A 19,979-nucleotide genomic window follows, 5' to 3' on the forward strand; every position below is an offset into this window, starting at 1 on the left:
TCAGCTGTCCCTTGCATACCTCCCTGAAAGGCCAGGTCAGCTCTTAGTCTGGGGAACTGCAGGAGTACAAAAGGAAGTTCAGGGTCTCCTTGGGCATTGATTTTCCCATAGGGACTCCTGGAATTTGTGCCAGTTTGAGGTGGGCACTTTGGAAGGCCGGTCAGCCTGGAGCCTGGGTACCCAGCCAGCCTGTAGGTCCCTGCCACAATTGAGGGAGGTAAGGCCTCCATCCTTTATTGCCAGCGTCCCTGCTGGGTATATGCTTAAGGTGCTGTAGTGTCCAAGGGTGCTCCTCCTGCTCCAAATCAGATCTTGTCAGTCATTCGTATTTATTGAGCGTTTACTGGGTGCAGAACACTGTACTAAGCGCAATCAATCAATCAATTATGTAATAGTAAATAATCTTGGTACAGCTGCCTCCCCCCTACTGGCCCTGGCGATGGTCGGGGAACAGGCAATCAGTGTATGTTCATCCTAGAGTCTGGATTAACCCCCTCGGCTGAGGGTTGAAGCAGGACAGAACTAAAGCCCCGCCTCCTGCCCCGGAAAGGCAGCGCCTAGGATGTTTTTTTGTCTCCCGGGAACTTTCCCCACAGCTCACAGATGCAGGCAGAGGTCTTGGAGTTGGCGGTTGGGTGAATATCAGTGAAACGACAATGACCCAAGCCAATTTTGTTTCACATGGTGCTCACAGTTTTAATCCCCATTTTACAGGTGAGGTAACTGAGGCCCAGAGAAGTGAGGTCATAGAGCAGACAAGTGGCAAGCTGGGATTAGAACCCAGGTCCTTCTGACTCCCAGGCCCGTGCGCTTTCCACTAGATCACATTGCTTCTCTTGGGAAAGACAGCGAGTTCAACCCACTGAGGGTTCAACTAACCCCCATGCAGTGACTCTCTCAGGCAGACTGGGGCCATTTTGTTCAGGTATCTTTTCGGTAGCCTCGACGTGGGTGTGATTGTGGAGCAGGGATGTTGCCTTCCAAAGGAACTGATGGACTCTTCATTAGATCTGACACCGGCAGGGAAAGGGGAAACCAGTCAGGGGAGTAGGTTTTTGTTTGTTTTGTTTTCAAGCAGTATTTGCTAAGTGCTTGCTATTGTGCCAGGCACCGAACTAAATGCTGGGTAGATACAAGATAATCAGGTTGAACACAGTCCATGTCCCACCTGGGGTTTAAATCCCATTTTACAGATGAGGTATCTGAGGCCTAGACAAGTGACTTGCCCAAAATTACACAGCAAATGGTAGAGCCGGGATTAGACCCAGGTCTTCCGGCTCCCAGCCCCGCGCTCTTTCCACTAGGTCGTGCTGCGGCTTCTGTTTTTCGCTGATGTTTGCCAAGTCCTTTCAGGTCAGATGTTGCAGTTTTGCGGGTGGGAGGGATTTTATTAATTTTTTTAGTGCCAGAGGGAGGGTGTTCTTGATATCCTTCTGCTTACGTCCAAGTTGCGAAATTGGAATCATTTTTTTTCCCTCTTGGTCCTATCAGAGGGACAGCAGGGGGAGCAGGAGAACCTATCATTTCTTTAACGATAGTTTTCTCTTTCTTTCCACCCAGCTTCAATTCCCTATGACCCCAGAGAATGTTGAGCCTGGGACTTCTCCTGGGTTTTCTCGGATGTCTGTCTTCCGTTGTCCTGATCCTGAAACTCCCCCAGGTCCTTGGAAGAGATCCTGGAAGTCAGTCTCTAGCCTCTCGCCTCCTGAGAAAAGATAGCGGCAGTCTCTCTCTTTAGGGTAAAATGTAAATAAGCTGATAGAAATGACCAGAGTCAGGATTTAGTTCCCGTCCACCTCCTGGAGTTTCCTGGAGTTCTGCAGCTAGAAGTGGCCCCAAGCAGGTCATTCCCCTGCTTCCAATCAGTGGTATTTATCAAGCGCTTCCCGAGTGCAGAGCACTGTACTGAGTGCCTTTGGAGAGTACAATATAGCAGTGTGAGCAGGCACATTCCCTGCTCCAGGCAATCTTAATTTTTAAAGGTCTCCGTGGACAGAGACTTGGCAGCCTCACCTGGGAATCTGCTCCAGCAGTTCTTCCTAGAGTCAGAAAGTTTCTCCTTATAGTGATAATTGTGGTATTTGTTAAGCACTTTGTGCCAAGCCCTGAACTGAGTGCTGGAGTAGATTCAATACAATCAGGTGGAACAGAGTCCCTGTCCCACGTGGGGCCCACAGTCTAAATCTCTCCTGCTTTAATGTAAGCCCATTTCCTCCTGTGGAGTTTTCAATGAAATAGTGATACTTTGAATTTTAATAACTTTTTTATTTTCCAAAGTGCTTCTCAGCTTTTACCTCATATTTTTGTCCTCACAGCATCTCTGTGGGCTAGCGAGAGACAGGCATACTTAATTCTGCCATAACATGTGGTTCCACTACACATTTTGGCTCCGAGGCTGTTAGGGAACCGGGAAATGTTCTTTGGCCGGCCCTGTTATCAGGAGAAATGTCCTGTGAGCATGTGTGGGGCATGGAGTGAAGGCTTCAGTGCAAGTTCTTAATGCGAGGCTTTGCAAGAACCCACCTCTTATGTCAATTGCCTTTATTGAATGCTTACTGTGTGCTGAGCACTATTCTAAGCTTTTGGGAAAGTACAATATAACAGAGTCGGTAGAGTTCCCTGCTAACAACGAGCCTACAGTCTAGGGGACGAGCTTACAGTTTAGTGGACTGGGTGTATTATTCTCCCCATTTTAAAGATGAAGAAACAGGCACAGAGAGGTTAAGTGACTTGCGCAAGCTCACACAGCTAGAAATACAATCCAGGTTCCCTCCCTTTTAAAAATGTTTTTAATGGCATTTATTAAGTGTTACTCTGTCAAACACTGCTCAGAGCACAGGGATGGATACAAGCTAATCAATCTGGACACAATCCCTGTTCCACATGGGATTTACAGTTTAAGTAGATGGAAAATCTGGTTGGATGAAGTCCATGCCCCGTGTGGGGCTCACGGTCTTAACTCCCATTTTGCAGACGGAGGAACTGGGACACAGAGAAATCAAATGACTTGCCCAAGGTCACAAGCAGGCAAGTGGCAGAGCTGGGCTTAGAACTTGGATTTGAGATTTGAGAAGCATCATGGCTTAATGGATAGGGCACAGAGACCTGGGTTCTCATCCCGGCTCTGCCTCTTTTCTGCTATGAGACCTTGGGCAAGTGATTGAACTTCTCTGTGCCCCAGTTCCTTCATCTGTAAAATGGGGGTTAAGACCGTGAGCCCCACACGGGACATGGATTTCGTCCAACCAGATTTTCTTGTATCTACCCCAGCGTTTGGTCCAGTGCCTGATACATAGTAAGCACTTAACAAATACCATAAAAAACAGAAAACCAAAGAAAAACCCTGGTCCTCGTTCTCCCAGGCCCAGGGTCTTTCTACTAGGTAATGCTGCTTCCCTATCTCCTGGACCCACCGCTCTCGAACACACACCCACCCATTGAGGAGGTCGCCATAGTTTCTCCAGTGGGGGAGAAGCACCGTAGGTCACCTGATGGCATCCTCCGTCACAGTGGAGCCTGACCTCCCTCAGTCCCCCGACATGTAGATGGAGGCTGAAGGAGGAGGCTGAAGGAGGAGGCTGAAGGAGGAGGCTGGTGGACAGGATGGAGGTGAGGGAGACAGGTCAAGTAGGACAGTCAAATTGTATCATTGCTGTTGCTTCTTCAGGGTGGGTGAGGGCTGGGGTCGAGAAAGACCGGGGAGTGAAATGGGATAGATGGAATGGTTGAATGATGTCTGCCTCATTCATTCAATCATATTTATTAAGCACTTACTGTGTGCAGAGCACTGTATTCTCCTGGGGTTCCACTGGGCCAACCAGAGCCCCACACTCTCATTCGCTTCCGAGCAGCATCCTCTGCCGAGCTGCTCTAGGGCCCTTTGGATTGAGCGTCCGGTGGCTCTCCCTAAAGCTGTTTCTCTTCGGCCATCCTCCCGGACCCATTGGACAGGCTGCGTTTTCCGAAACACCCGAGGGACACCCTTTTCAAGCCTCCACTCCCTTCCTCTCTCCCTTTCAAGGATTCCAGGATGCACAACAAAACCCTGAAGCGGACTCGGAAGTTTGTGGTGGATGGCGTGGAGGTGAGCATCACCACCTCCAAGATCATCGGTGATGATGAGAAGAAAGACGAAGAGATGAGATTTCTCAGGTAAGTACTTCATCTGCTTGGGGGTCGGGGGAGGTAGGGGTGCCTGCCATTTCCCAGCTGTGAGGCTGGTTCTGGGGAACTCCTAGAGGGGCCACATCCTCCTGCCCCGCCCCCCCCCCCCCCCCAACCAAACCAGACCACTTGTCTGCTCTGTGACCTTGGGCAAGTCACTTCACTTCTCTGGGCCTCAGTTACCTCATCTGTAAAATGAGGATTGAGACTGGGAGCTCCACGTGGGACAGGGACTCTGACCAACCCGTTCTGCTTGAATCCACCCCAGTGCCCCAGCGCCCCAGCGCTTAGTACAGTGCCTGGCACATAGTTAAGTGCTTAACAAATACCATAATTATTAATTATTATTAGAGAGCAGGGTTGGGCTTGTTCTCTGAGTGCTGGTCAGCTAAATCCTATCCTCTCCCCAAGGGTGGATGTCAGACCTGGGGCTACTGGAACACCAAGACGTCCGCATTCCCTCCATACCCATCTCCGCTGCAGCCCTCACCCTCCCAGAGGCCCGTCTGTTGGTTTTCTCTCCCCTTCCATTCCCAAAAGGAGCCGAGGGGAGTCTAGGGGGGCTGCAGGGTGATATTCTGAAAAGGGCAACAGGGTAGGGAGACATTCTGAAAAGGGCAACAGGGCAGGGAGACCAGGACCCTGCAGAAGCAGCCTGGCCTAACGGCAAGAGCACGAGTTTGGGAGTCAGAGGACGTGGGTTCTAATCCCGTCTCCGCCACTTGTCTGCCGTGTGACTTCACTTCTCAGTTACTCCATCTGTAAAATGGGGATTAAGACTGTGAGCCCCACGTGGGACGACCTGATTCCCCTGTGTCTACCCCAGCACATAGAACAGTGCTTGGCTTATAGTAAGCGCTTCACAAAACCGTAATAATAATAACTTCTCATTGTGGGCAGGGAATCTGTCTATTGTTACATTGTACTCTCCCAAGCGCTTAGTACATGGTAAGCACTCAGTAAATGCAACTGAATGAATAAACTTCAGCCTTTGGGACCGCCCCACAGATGGTCAGGCGGAGCGAGAGCTCACGTCCAGCCCAAGTTTCTCCACCAACCCCGGGAAGGCTGTTCCAATGGAAAGGCCACTGAACGGGGCAGGGATGGCGCTGATGAAAGCAGTGAATCGGGCTCCCTCCCCTCACCGGAAACATCACATCCATCACACCCCTTGCCCCTACACCAAGGGGGTTCTTCCCAAACGCCTGGCGGAAAAGTAATGGCCAGGGTTTCTGGTGGCGACAGAGTCCTTCACTTCCAGCCCAAGTTCTCTCCCTCCTCCTTGAACCCCACCTCCCCTACCGAGCAGAGCAGGCCAGGGGAAAGTTAAGCACGCCCTGCGATGGGCATATATATCCCCAGCTATCCCCCGCAAGCCGGGCCCGCCACCGAGTTCCCTGCCCCGCCAGGGAAGGCGACTGAGTGACCAGATGTTTCTTTGTCGACCCTTCAGGCGGCAGGAGCTGCGGGAGCTGCGGCTGCTTCAGAAGGAGGAGCATCGGAACCAGAGCCAGCTGAGCACCAAGCATGAGCTGCAGCTGGACCAGATGCAGAGGCGTTTTGAGCAGGAAACCAGTGTGAGTGGACAGGAGGAAACAATAGTCTCTCTTTGGCCTCTCCGTCGATGACGTGGAGGTGGCTGGTGGGGTAGCCAGGGGTTTGAGGGAAACCGGCATGGTTTGTGAATCACCAGCATTTATTGACTGTCTGGTGTTGGGTCAAGCCCTGAACTGAGTGCCCATTGTGCTTGGAGCACTTTACAAAGCACCCGCCGAGGAGAGGATGAGGATGTCCGCCGATTGAAGGACAGGGTACTGATCCTGCTATGTGCCGCAGGCTATACTGAGTCTTCCTGTGTACTGTGCACTGTACTAAACCTTATTGTGTGTTGGGGTTATTGGGAATTAATTAAGAAAGACTTCTTGGGGGAGGTGGCTTTGAAGATGAGATTTGTCAAATTAATGAGAGAGTAATAAACTTGTCTGGACAGGGAATGTTACTGTTAATTGTTGTATTATACTTACCCAAGTGCTTAGTATAGTGCTGTGCACACAGTAAGTGCTCAATAAATACGATTGAGTGAATGAATAATAATAATGATATTTGTTAAGCACTTACTATGTGCCAAGCACTGTACTATGCGAAGAGATAAATACAAGATAATCAGGTTGGACACAGTCCCTGACCCATAGTCTAATAGGGAGGAGGAACAACTATTGAATCTTCATTTTATAGTTGAGGAAACTGAGGCACAGAGAAGTTAAGTGACTTCCTTAAGATCAAATAGGCAAGTGATGGACCTGGGATTGGAACCCATGTCCTCTGACTTCCAGGCCCGGGCTCTTTCCACTAAAGCTAGAATGAAAGGATAGAAGTGGGAGAGTCAAGGTGAGGCTCAGCTGAAAGGTTGGCTTGGGAGGAACCTAAAAAGTAGGCTGACGAGTGGTGGGTTAAGAAGGTCAATTGCAACTTGGGAAAAGCCCTGCAGTCAATTGTGAGGTCTTTTTTCTTGATGCGGAGTGAAATGGGAAGTTAGGGGTCGGTTTTGTGGAGAGGGGATATGTAAGAAAAGGGATGTGTCAAAAAGGTAATCCATGCAGCAGTGTAGAATATAGATTGGAGCGGGGAGAGGCTGGATACAATAACCTGGTTATTATATGAGAGGAGCTTGGACCAAGGTGGAAATAGTGTGGGTGAAGAGGAATGGGCAAGATATTGTCTAGAAAGGACCAGCTAGACTTCAATTTAGGTGTGAAAGTGGAAAGACTGTGGAAAGCATTTACACAACCTCTTAGTGCTTATGTACCTACCTGGTGTATATATCCTATACACTCTATTTCTTCCCCTCACTTTAATGTATTGAAGTGTCTATCTCACCCCACTAGACAGAAAGCTCTCTGAGGGCAAGAATAAAGGCTTCTGACTCTTTTGTAATTCCTTAATTCATTAATTATGGCATTTGTTAAGTACTTACTATGTGTCTAGCACTCTTCTAAGCACTGAGGTAGATATAAGTCAATCAGGTTGGACACAGTCCCTGTTCCACAAAGGGCTTACAGTCTAAGTAAGAGGAAGAACAGGTATTGAATGCCCATTTTACAGCCGAGGAAACAGGCACAGAAAAACTGTGACTTGCCCAAGGTCACACAGCAGGCAAATGATGGAGCCGGGATTAGAAACCAAGTCCTTTGACTCCTGGGCCTGAGCTGTTACCCGTAGGCCACGCTGCTTCTCAAGAGCAATGAGTTCTTGTAGAACAGTGTTCTGCACATAGTAAACACCCAGTAAATACTACTGATGATAACGATGATGAGAAGGGCGAGGGTGAAAACCAGGACTGTAGGTTGTTAGTTGGTGGGTAATTCTGTTCGAAATGGAGTGAAGCGTTGGAGAAAGATGTCTGGGAGCTGAGATAGGAAGGGCTTGGGGAACCCCCGGAGCCTGGAGACCATTCATTCATTCAATTGTATTTATTAAGCACTTAATTTGTGCAGAGCACTGTACTAAGCGGTCGACCACAGGAAGTAGTCCTGGGAGTCCAAGTGGTAGATGACTCAGGATTGAGCCCATGATGTAGCAGTGGGGATAGGGAGAGGATCGATTAGCATCCAAGGGTGGGCCCATCCATCACATGTCTTAGGGTAGGGTTACCGTTCGGAATACGCCGGCCAAGGGGCATTTGGTCTCGGCCCCCTTCTGACTTTCCCCCGCCAACAACTCCCCCAGGTTAAGAAGAAGTTCTACGACACCGAGCTGGAGAACCTGGAGCGGCAGCAGAAGCAGCTGGTTGAGAAGATGGAGCAGGACCATGCTCTCTGCCGACGGGAGGAGTCCAAGCGGATTCGTGCAGAGCAGGAGAGGGAGTACGTCCGGTTTCAGGAGCAACTCAAGCTGAAGAAGAAGGAGGTGACCAGGGGGAAGAGACTGTGGTGGCAGGCGGTCGGGCCTAGAGGCCGGGAGTTTCCTGTTCCCCGAATTCCCTTCTCTGGGTTGGTCTCCAGAGCTCCTGACCTACCCTAGCAGCCAACGCTGGCGTCAATACTAGAACGAACTCCGAGAATCTGAATTCCTGCCTCTTTTGTAACCTTGTCATCAAGTTTTTGTTGAAGGAACGTTGCTTCTTCCTCTTAGTGTGTAGGAAGGAAAAAGTCCCTGGTCGGTGACAAACGCACCCTGTCATTAGAGGAACGAAAGCCGAAAATGATGGCCATGAAAAGACTTCCTCTTGCCACGGAACCTGAGCCCCGGCCAGCTCCAGGAAGAGTTTCAGTTCTCTCTGTAAATCTCCCCAGAACAGGCCACATGTCCACTTCTTTCTCCCTCTGAGAACCGTGTCTCTTTCCCTAAGGGATTGTTTAGGACCTGCTGTTGGCCAACTGGTACTATTAAAATCCCCACAGGGGTACCTACTGAATGACTGCCTGACTGTCCAGGAGCAGCATGGGCACCTTTGCCAAAGCTGAACCCGAATCTGGTTGGGCGGGTCTTTCTGAGGTGCCAACTGCTTCTCCGCCTTAGGTGCCAACCCACTTTGGGTATTTGTGACCAGACTATTCTGGGAGGAGGCAGGGAGGAAGCGGGTGGGACTTTCCCAGGCCCTGGCAGCGTGGCTCGGAGCCAGCTAATTCTCCTTGGCTCTAGGTTTTTCTGGAGGCCCGAGACAGAGGAAGCCGAGTCCAGCGGAATGTCTGGCCGCCCCCAAGCCAGAGGAGGCCATGATCTGCTGTGGTCCCTCCGCCAGCAGGACGGAGGACTCTGGGACTCCACTGCTGGTACCCTAGGTGGGGCCCTGCCAGGGTCCTGAAGATGGAGCGATCGAAAGTTGCCCTGGCTAAAGGTTTTGTCTCCTGCAGGTGAAAAGTGAGGTGGAGAAACTTCCACGCCAACAGCGTAAAGAGAGCCTGAAGCAGAAGATGGAGGAACATTCACAGAGGAAGCAGGTTCTGGTATGTCTTGGAGCTAAGCAGAAAGTGGAATCCATGGGGGATGAGATATTAGTGTCCTTGGCCCAGAGCAGTATCCACCATTGATGGAATGGAGGCTGGGGAATGAGCAAAGTGAAGGAGTCCAAGCTAGGTGGAATTCCAGTCAGTCAGCATGGCATAGTGGATAGAACACAGGCCTGCAAGTCCGAAGGTGACTTGTCTGCTGTGGGACTTTGGGCAAGTCACTTTACTTCTCTGTGCCACAGTTACCTCATCTGTAAAATGGGGATTGAGACTGTGAACCCCAGCTGGGGCAGGGACTGTGTCCAACCCAGTTTACTTGTACCAGTAGTGGGTTAGGGGCCGGGAGCCAGGTTAGAGAAGGAGTAGTTAGGAGGCTCCATATGCTTCAGGGCGCCTCAGAAGAGGCCATCGCTGCCATCCCCTACTCTGAGCCAAGGATAGTCTCAATGTGGGAGGAAGTGGCTGGCCAATTTCCCTGCCCTGGGGTGAAATAGTAATAGTAATAATTGTGGTATTTGTTCAGTGCTTACTATGTGCCAGGTGCTGTACTAAGCGCTGGGGTGGATACAAGCAAATCGGGTTGGACACAGACCCTAGCCCTTAGGGGCTCACAGTCTCAATCCCCATTTGACAAGTGAGGGAACTGAGGCCCAGAGAAGTAAAGTGACGTGCCCAAGCTCACACAGTAGACAAGTGACAAGCCGGGATTAGAACCCATCACCTTCTGACTCCCAGCCCTGGGCTCTATCCACTATGCTACGCTGCTTCTCTGTGAGGGGAGCAGAGGAGAGAGGAGCAATCAAGAGCAGCTCTCCCACCCCCCAGCCCAGTGCCTGGATCCCACCCATCCAGCAGCCAGCCCAATGTTTAGGAGTTTAATCTCTGCTGCTTCTCGTCTGGGGAGACGAGAAGCCTCTTCTGATCCATAACCACTCAGCTCCGCCGTTTGGATCGAAAGTGACTACCTCAGGCTCGGGCAGGGGGGTGATTACTGGTCAGGGAGTTTTCCTGCCAGCTGGATTCTTGCTGGGGCACAGAGCGTAACCAGTGAGTAGGCAGGCACAAGTTCAGCAGCACGGCCTAGTGGATAGAGCTCGGGCCTGGGAGTCAGAAGGACCTGGGTTCTAATCCCGCCTCTGCCACTTGTCTGCTGTGTGACCTAGGGCAGTCACTTCACTTCTCAGTGCCTCAGTTACCTCATCTGTAAAATGGGGATGAAGACTGTGAGCTCCATGTGGGACAGGGCCTGTGTCCAACGTGATTAACATGTATCTACCCCAGGGCTTAGTGTACCTAGCACATAAGCGCCTAACAAATGTCACTATTATGTAGCACATGGCAAGGTGTTTTTTTTTTAATGTGTAAGACCTAGTGACTTTGGTACAGAGTCAAGTGGTTCCCTACCACCATAACCCAGCAGGCACAGTAAGCAGTTTTTTTCCAGGATTTCTGCTGGGTGGTTCTGTGATCAGGAACCTCCATTCCTAATGGCAAAACCCCAATAGGGATTCCCCTTCTTGTAGACAGGAGCCTGGAACTGATTTCTAGAACAGTGCTCTCATCACTGGACCAAATACAGGATTAGTGAGTGCATCTCAGTGGGTGCTCATTAGGCAGAGGGTGATAATCACCATTTCCTCCCTCCGCCTTCTCGCAGGACCGGGAGTTTTTAGCCAAACAGAAGGCGGATCTGGAGTTGGCGATGAAAACCATCACGGCAGAAAACAGGCGGGAGATCTGCGACAAGGAGCGGGAGTGTCTGAACAAGAAGCAGGAGCTCATGAGAGGTAGGACTGGTGGCCAGACTCTCCCATTCATTCATTAGTATTTATTGAGCACTTACTATGTGCAGAGCACTGTACTAAGCGCTTGGAATGTACAATTCGGCAACAGATAGAGACAATCCCTGCCCATTGATGGGCTTACAGTCTAACGAAGGCCTATCCCCTAGGGCTAGAGACCAGTAGGGAAGGGAGCCCACCCCCCTGAGCCTGGGCATTTGGGTATGGTACATGGGCCTATGCCTGGCCTAGAGGAACAAGCCCAGGATCAGGACTCAGTCTATACCTGGATTATTATCCTGGGGTTACGGGACCTTTGGCAAGTTACTTAACTTCTCTGATCTTCAGTTTCCTCATTTGTAAAATGGGGATAAAATAACTGTTCTCCCTCCCCTTTAATCAATCAATGGTATTTATTGAGTGCTTACTATGTGCAGAGCACTGTCCTGAGCATTTGGGAGAGTACAGTGCAACAGAATTAGCAGACGCGTTCCCTGCCTGTAAAGAGTCTGCTGTCTAGAGGATGAGCTTACTGTCTTGACTTTAGACTGTGGAGCCCCATGTGGGACAGGGACTGTGTCTGATCTGATGATTTTATATCTACTCCAGCGCTTAGCACACAGCAAGTACTTAACAAGTAACACAGTTATTATGATTGTTGTGGGAGGAAGTGTAGCCCAGTAGTATTCTTCTCTCAACTGAAGCAAAGTGGCCTAGTGGAAAAAGAGCTTGGGCCTGGAAATCCAAGGACCTGGATTTTAATCCCAGCTCCGCCAATTGCTTGTTGTGTGACCATGGGTAAGTCACTTAACTTCTCTGTGCCTCAGTTTCCTCAACTGTAAAACAGGGATCAAATCGTACTCCCTCCTACTTAGACTGTGAGCCCCATGTGGGACAGGGACTGGGTCCACCTGATAAACTTGTATCTACCCCAGTGCTTGACACATAATTAGTGCTTAACAAATAACATGAAAAAAATTGCAGGCCTGGATTTACTCCACTTTAAGCCAACCTGGTGGTTCTGTGCCTGGCTCCGAGAAACTCAATTTGTGTTGTCTGTATTCCCCAGACCGGGAGGCCTCTCTCTGGGAGCTGGAGGAACACCACCTTCAGGAGAAGCATCAGCTTGTCAAACAGCAGCTCAAAGATCAGTACTTCCTCCAGAGACACGAACTGCTCCGAAAGCACGAGAAAGTAAGAGGCTCCCTCAGTCGCCCACCTTGCGGTCGCTGTCGGCAGCTGCCCACCCCTGACCTGGTCGGCCATGATCACCCACCCTGACTCCGCGGTCTTTTCCATTCAACGTCCAGGGCACCAGCGTGATGGGGCTTGGGCTAGGGGCGGCCTGACACGTGAATCATCAGGCCCCTGGCATCGGTTAGATCCCTAGGACGGGCAGTAGGGTGGCAGTTTATCCTGTCTGGACCAAAACCGGGACAGGTCCTGGGGCCATTGGGGGAGTTTCTCCGGGAAATGGTATAGCAGCCCTGTGAGAGCCAGCTAGGTACATTTGAGGGCAAAGGGCACTCTTTTTCCCCACCCCTGGCAGTGCCATCCCAGTAGGCTGGGATCAGAGTTTGTGTTTTACAGGCTCTGCTTGGGACATCTCAGGGTCCCAACGTAAGGAAGGGGGAAGAGTGGCTTTTTGTGACCTAAAATTAATGTTTTATTAATTTAATTTATTAAAACCTCTGAAAAGTGTCATTTTCCCTCTTTTTCCTGCTTCTTCCTCTTCCCCTGAATTCTCCACCATCCTGGGGTGGGATTTGGGGACTGGGGGTCAGTTGGAAGCATTCATTTGAGAAGAGTCCCTGCAGGCTTCAGCATGATTTTGGCCTTCCTGGAGTTGGGTGCCCCACCCCTCAGATCAGGGAAGCCAGGATTTCTGCAGCCCCTAAAGACTCCCCTTTGCGCTGGCTTCTCAGTTCTTGCTGTTGGCTCAGAAGTGGGAGGGAGGTGGGAGAGGGGACAGTGGGAGGTGGAGGGGGTTGGTGGGGGGCAGAGCCTTCAGTCTTAGCCCCTGACACCCTATTCTTCTGCTCCCCTGCGACCCTTGGGACAAGCAGGTGGAGTGGGCCCTTTTTTTGTTTGTTAGTTTTTTAATGGAATTTTTTATGGGTTTTGTTAAGCGCTTACTGTGCACCAGGAGCTGTATTGAGCGTTGAGATAGATAAAAGATAATCAGGTTGGACACAATCCGTGTCCTTCAGGGGGCTCACGTTCTTAATCCCCATTTTGCAGATGAGGTAACTACCGCACAGAGGTGTTAAGTGACTTGACCAAGGTCACACAGCAGACAAATGGCGGAGCTGGGATGAGAACCCATGTCCTCTGACTCTTCTCTTGACTGCACCCCTAGGGTCTCCCCAACCCAAAGGAAGCTCCGAGCGGGGGCGGTCCAGGTTGGAAAGCCCACCTCACGGGGCAGTGCGGCAGAGGTGTCTGTCCCCAGCTGACGGCCCAGATCTCAGCCTTCTCCGGGGCCCTGCGTGGTCCCGGGGCAGGACGCAGCGTCTCTTCCTCCCCAGGAACAGGAGCAGATGCAGCGCTACAACCAGCGCATGGTGGAGAGCCTGAAAGTGCGGCAGCAGCAGGAGAAGGCCCGCCTCCCGAAGATCCAGAGGAGCGAGGGGAAGACCCGCATGGCCATGTACAAGAAAAGCCTCCACATCAATGCCAGCGGGAGTGCCTCAGAGCAGCGGGAGAAGATTAAACAGGTGCGGCACCCGGTGTGGCCCCATGACCGCCCCACACACTGTTGATCACTTTCTGACCATTATGGAGAGGCAGAGGGCAGAAAGAGGCCCTGGGCCCTATGATCCCGAGAGGTCAGTCAGGGCCCGATCACCCCTTAGATATTTATTTATTTATCTTCTGATTTAATTATATTAATGGCCGTCTCCCCCTCTAGACTGTGAGATGGTTGTGGGCGGGAATATGTCTGTTTTTTGTTATATTATACTCTCCCAAGCCCTTAGTTTAGTGCTTTACATACAGTAAGTGCTCAATAAATACAATGGAATGAATATGACTGCTTGACAGGATAAATACTTACAGGGAGTCCATCCATTAATTACGAGCACAGATCGAGCACCTGCTGTGTGCGAAGCACTGTTCTGAGCACTTGGGAGAAGTCAAAGGACCTACGGGGCACGATCTCTGCCCTCCAGGAGCTTGCAGGGTAGGGAGCCGAACCAACCATCCGTTGCCCAGCCTGCCTAAGGCCTCGGCCCTGCGTGTTCCAGTTCTCTCAACAGGAGGAGAAGAGACAGAAGGCCGAGCGGGTCCAGCAGCAGCAGAAACATGAGGCCCAGATGAGGGACATGCACATCCAGTGTGAGAGCAACCTGAACGAGCTTCAGCAGCTCCAGGTAACGTCATGGCTGGATGCCCGCTCCCCCGGCCCGAGAGGGAGTGCCGTCCTGAAGCTGGCCAGGGCATATGGGCGAAGTCAGGCGTCAGCCTGTTGGAGCGATCTGCCCATATTCCTCTGGGGCCCTGTTATTTCAGCTCATTGCTTGGGAGCAGGGACTGGGCTGAGGCTCAAGTCTACCCAGGAAGGACTGGATCTGTGGCATCGGTTATCGGGACGGTCTCCACTGCTGCTACTGGGGAAAGTCACTGGGGGCGGGGGGCTGTTGCGGGAGGTGGGAGGGGGCAGGGCAGGTGTTGGAAGGGATGCAGAGAAGGCTTGGGCGATGATGGGGCTGAGACTGGAGAGCTTCAGGGACTCTCAGGCAGCTCATCTGTCCGGGATGGGATGCGTTACAGAATGAGAAGTGCCATCTCTTGGTGGAACACGAGACCCAGAAGCTGAAGGCCCTGGATGAAGGCCACAACCAGAACCTGAAGGACTGGCGGGACAAGCTGCGGCCGCGGAAGAAGGTAACGGGGTTCGTGGAAGTGCCTGTCAGGATGGGCCCATCCGGGGACCAGATTCCAGCTGCACCGTGCTTCTTCCTCTGGTTTGGTTGCTTTGGACTTGTTCCCCGTATCCCGGCATCCCCTGCCTCCGGTCCTAGAGGCTTTGAGTGGATGAGGCTTCCCTTCCAAAAAAGCTCTCTCTTTCCAGGCGGTTCTGCAGGGTATGTCAAGGCAACTGAAGTCCTGGATCCCTCAAAAGCTGTGTGGCCTAGAGAAGCAGGGTGACCTAAGGGGAAGGGCACAGAATTGAGAGTCAGGAGACCCAGGCTCTAATCTCTCTTCCATCACTTGTCTGCTTAAATGACTTTGGGCAAGTAGCTCGATTTCTCTGTGCCTCAATTTCTTCATTTGTAAAATGGGAATGAAGTACCTGTACTCCCTCCCATTTGGACTGTGGGACAGGAACTGTGTCTCATCTGATTATACCGTATCTACCCCGGAGTTTAGCGGAGTGCTTGGCTAAGAGTTTAACAAATATCATTATTATCATTATTGCCATCAATATTACCATTGATAATGTTAATGTTAACAGTATTACTTAGTATTAATGAAGTAACTGAGGTACAGAGAAGTGACGTGACTCGCCCAAGGTCATAGAGCAGACAAGTAGCAGAGCTGAGTTTAGAACCTAGTGCTTGCTTTGTATCAAGCACTGTTCCAAAAGCTGGGATGGGTACAATATAATGGGGCTCGCAGTCTAAGCCGGGGATCTTCAGCACATAGATTCTAGATATAATATTATCCTGTGAAACCAAAGATTTGGCCTTGCCTGCCCCAGTACCGGCTTCAGCCACCTCCTGTCAAATAATCTGTGTGTGTGTGTGTGTGTGTGTGTGTGTTTGTGTGTTTGGGGGGTGAGGAGGGGTGGAGCCGGGGTGGCGGTGATGTCCTTTCTATGACTCAGGGCCCAGCCAGGTCTTTTGGAGAGATGTTGGGTGAACTTTACTACTGACCTGCTGGGAGACCTTGGGCTGAACTCTCACTCTCTCTGAGCACTAGTTCATCCATCTGTAAAATACGGAGAATAATGCCTGTTGTTTGCTCCTTCCCAGGATTATGGGAAGTCAAACGATATTAAGGATGAGCAAATTAAAGGAATCGTGGGAGTTCAAAGTGGGATGACTCCGACCACATACCCTTCCATCCAGTTTATTCTCCGTGTTCTTTTCCAGGCTCTGGAGGATGACCTGAACCAGAAGAAGCGTGAGCAGGAGATGTTCTTTAAATTGAGTGAAGAGGCAGATGGCCAACCTCCCCCCTCCCCCCACAAACCCACCAAGTTCTTGCCATTTAGCTCAACAGAGGCTTCCTAGCCCCGCGCGGAGCGTTCGGGCCTCTCCAGTTCTCTGTGAACAAGTAACTCAGGACCTTTTGCTTCTCTGCTGCTTAACTGCAGATTCCTTTCCCCCTATCATCCCCAACCCCCCTCCCCCGCCCAATTCCGAGGCTGAACCCCTCCCAACCCTCAAGCGATGATTTGCACTATTAGAGTTGGGATGGATTGTAACTGTAGGGAACTTTTACTCCAGCATTCGCACCTTGCAGTGGCTTCACTCCAAGGTGTGAAAGATAATCGTCAGTGTGAAGGGTAATCCACAGTCAGACAATCTGTAGAGCGATTTGCAGGAGTGACATTTCCAGGCAAGTTATGGACCTGATGATGAGTAGTTTCAGGCAGTGGAAGCTGGCCCAGGGGCACGATAGGCAGAGAGAGGGCATCTCCTGGGTATGCGGACGGGGGAAAGATCCTCTGCTCCAGGAATGGGACAGGGACACCCGTATGAGCTTGCTTTTCCTCCAAGACATAGACACGCTGCAGGGAAATCGGAGTCAGCGGCATTCTGGAGACTCGACATTCTCTTCTCTCCCCGGTAAACTAAAGGCACCAGTTGTCTGTCCTCGATGGATCCCGGAGCCAGGGGAAAGTGCTTGGGAGTCATCCCCATCACATCCTGAGTATTCCCATTTTTAAGCAGGAACTCCCTAAGAGTGTGGTTGGGGAATGGCTTGATAGTGCCAATAACCCACAGTAGGGGTTAGCTGGGGCGACAAGGATTTAGGTCCCTGTGGCCTGGAGGTCTGGGTTCTGTCCCGCGGGGCAGTCTTGGAGGGACTTGGAAGTTTATGTTCAGTCTGAGTTCTCTCAGACATGTGGGCTTGCCCTGGGTCAAGGCTGGGACTTGAACATTGGTTGTCCTGGATCCGGTCAGGATGAACGTCGTTTCCCTTCCCCGCCGTGATTTCCTCCCAACATTTCAGCTGATGATCCAGCTGTCCCGCTCATTTTCCGTGAGTATCTCAGGGCTGCACGAGAAGGCTGCAGAGAGGGGAAGTGATCCATGCCACCGATTTAACAGGAAGGGACACAAGCTGCATGGGGAAGGAGCTGAGGGAAATGGTGCCTCCTTAACTAGCCTAAGAACTGCTCGGTCCAGAAAGTGGCAGCCCCCTGGCAGAGCAGGAGCAGGATTCCCTGGACTGTTCCCCGTCGTTGCCCCGCCGAACGTGCCCTTTATACAGAGCCTTCTTCCAAGGAAGCTGGGGAGTGAGGCGGAGTGGGTTACTGCCCAACCAGATTTAGCACAAGTGACTTACTGCCAAACTTTGATGTGAAACTGCCCTGGCCAATGGCGCAGTCCTCTTGTGCATTAGCCCCAAAGGGACGAGGTGACTGCTTTGTAGATTTTCAGGGATTAATCCCTCATCCTGAAGTCCGAACACTTCTGTCTTCATTTTGTTCCAGATCCTAGTTCTTCCATCTTCCCAGTAGTGGGAATAGGTGCCTGGCCAAGGGCCTCTGGCCTATTCCTGAGTTTTCATAATTTCCCCAACGGCCGCCTTTCCCATTCCCTGCACCGTCCACAGCCACAGGGACCCAAGTGAGGTCAAAACGACAGACGGAAATTAGAATATTTTCTTTTCTTGGGGGAGGGAGCAGCAGCAGCAGTTCAGCACCCAGTGCCATGGTCAGATCTGTCCTCCAGGTGTGGACGGGTGTGGATCTTGCCCATGACTTGCCTTTGGGCTGATTTAGATTGAGTTTGCAGTGCTCAAGCACTGGTCTGGGCCTCAAATGGAGCCTTCCAGAGCCAACCAACTCCAGATTCCAAATTCTTTGTAGTCAAAGGTTTCTCCCCCAGCCCAACTCTCCAGTTTGGGATTGAATGTCCCAGCAAAGCAGCAAGATTGGGACAGGAATTGTATTTTTTCCAAAGAAATCTCTCCCTCACCTCACCTTCCAAATTTGTCAACAACTTAGTGACAAGAACATGGTTTAGAGGGATGATTGAGTTTTTGTGGGGTTTTATTTTACAAGAACTCCAAAAGCATTTTGATCCTTTGGGGCTCTGGCATCTGGAAGGATCCCCACTTCTCAGGGAGGGGTCCTCTCTCACCCATCCATTTCCCAGTAAAAACCAATCTTATCTTGCCCATCTGGGTTTGGATCTTTGGAGAAAGAAGAATGTTGGCTGCTAAACTGTCAAAGGGCTTTATGGATGATTCATTGATGGTTTGAACCAAACAGGAAATGGAGATTCTTCGTTAAAGGAGAAGGAGGAAGAAGAAGTGTTGAGACTGAATCAATTCCAGGTTTTTGACCCAATTAATCTCTCCTACCACTTAGAAGTTGGAATGAAAATTGAACCCATTTTGACGATTTTGACCAAAGCTCTGGGGAACGATCAATTGTAATATTTTCCCTTTCCCATGCGAACTGCACCTCTGTTGGAAGCCCCTTGAAAGGTATTGAATAGAGTGAAGGTTCAAAGTCACGCCCCTTTTAGTGAAAATTCAGACTATGTGTTGTCCTTGTTTACAGTTTTTAGTTTTGAATTTTGGGTGTGTTAAGAAAGGAAAAATTGGGAAATCCTTGATTAATCGCTCGTGCCGAAAGCCTGGATTGTGAAAAAAAGATCCATTTATCTGGTTTTCTTTTGAAATCTGTAACTAGATTCTCTTGGTCCCTAGACCCAACTCCTTGGGCCACCTCACTCCTCAGGCAATATGTGCCTCTTAAGAAACAGGCCAGTATTGTGTGTTAAAAAAAAAAATTCCATTGTAAGAACTGAACTATTTTTCCTTTTTCCCCCCATAACCTTTACTAAAATATATGCAGCCAACTTTTATTTTCCCTTTCTGAAGGAAAGAGTAATGATTTTTACGCATTTTTGAAACTTTACTCCAAGTAGTTGATCTGGAGCAAAACAATGATGTAAATAAGCTTTAATAAAGTAAAAAGGTGAGAAATGGTTTGTGTTTGAACTGGATGGCAGATCTAGGTATGACCTCCCTAAGCCTTTACAATCAGTTTCGATCAAAAAGACGGTTTAAACTGAAAACAGTAGCCCAAAATATAGCACTGATACCGGGGCCACTGGTAGATCCCGGAATCCTGAAAAGTAGCTGGCTGACATGGGTGAAACCCTTAGCGGCTCGAAAGCGATCGCCTTGGGTGTAAAGTAGTTCCTGTGTGTAAAAGGGAAACCAGCCTACCCTATATCCTTCTAAATGCGAGAGAAGCAACATGGTCTTGTAGAAAGAGCATGGGCCTTGAGAGTTGGAGGACCTGGATTCTAATTCCGGATCCACCAAATGCTTGCTGTGTGACCTTGAGCAAGTCACTTAACTTCTCTGGGCCTCAATTCTCCTGTTCTCCCTCCTACGTGGACAGTGAACCCCATGCAGGATGGGGACCGTGTCCAACCTAAGTCACTTGTCTCTACCCCAGCGCTTACCAACAGTGTTTGACACATAATGGGTGCTCAAAAAGTACCATTTAATGAAAAAAGAGTATATTGCATCATCATCAGTATCTGAGCACCTACTGTGTGCAAAGTGTTTTACTGGGAACTGGGGGGAAAAAATACATGAAGAATTATATACGTTCCCTGGGCCTACAAAGGGTATACAACCTAAGGTAAGTGAGGGAGAGTTGCTGACAGGCACCTGAGGAACTGAAGAAATGATGAAATCTAACCTGAAAAGATGCGGACAATGGTAAGTATGAAAAAGAGCGGCAGATGACTGAAGTTAAAGGAGGAGAGTTTAGGGTTTCTTGGCACTCGGGCAGAGTCCAGTAGTCACAATAGCCATAGCCTCAGCCTGCCCGGCGTTCTGAAAGTTGGAAACACTTCCGGCCACTACCCCTTCACCCCGTCAT

General features: G+C 50.3%; 1 protein-coding gene across 2 annotated transcripts in view; it reads left to right on the forward strand.

Moving 5' to 3' along the window:
- STK10 (serine/threonine kinase 10) overlaps positions 1 to 19,066 on the forward strand; it is a 100,418-nt gene extending 81,352 nt beyond the window's left edge. For both annotated transcript variants that reach the window (XM_029049967.2, XM_029049968.2), the window contains 10 exons: positions 4,022 to 4,152; positions 5,618 to 5,741; positions 7,891 to 8,070; positions 9,018 to 9,110; positions 10,771 to 10,900; positions 11,964 to 12,088; positions 13,423 to 13,611; positions 14,140 to 14,265; positions 14,666 to 14,779; positions 15,991 to 19,066. In XM_029049967.2, coding sequence (XP_028905800.1) covers positions 4,022 to 4,152; positions 5,618 to 5,741; positions 7,891 to 8,070; positions 9,018 to 9,110; positions 10,771 to 10,900; positions 11,964 to 12,088; positions 13,423 to 13,611; positions 14,140 to 14,265; positions 14,666 to 14,779; positions 15,991 to 16,131 — 1,353 coding nt within the window. In that variant the 3' untranslated portion in view covers positions 16,132 to 19,066. The remainder of the gene's footprint in view (positions 1 to 4,021; positions 4,153 to 5,617; positions 5,742 to 7,890; positions 8,071 to 9,017; positions 9,111 to 10,770; positions 10,901 to 11,963; positions 12,089 to 13,422; positions 13,612 to 14,139; positions 14,266 to 14,665; positions 14,780 to 15,990) is intronic.
- Positions 19,067 to 19,979: the final 913 nt, after the last annotated feature.

Source organism: Ornithorhynchus anatinus, chromosome X1 (assembly GCF_004115215.2).
Source record: "Ornithorhynchus anatinus isolate Pmale09 chromosome X1, mOrnAna1.pri.v4, whole genome shotgun sequence".
In the NCBI taxonomy this organism is placed as follows: domain Eukaryota; kingdom Metazoa; phylum Chordata; class Mammalia; order Monotremata; family Ornithorhynchidae; genus Ornithorhynchus; species Ornithorhynchus anatinus.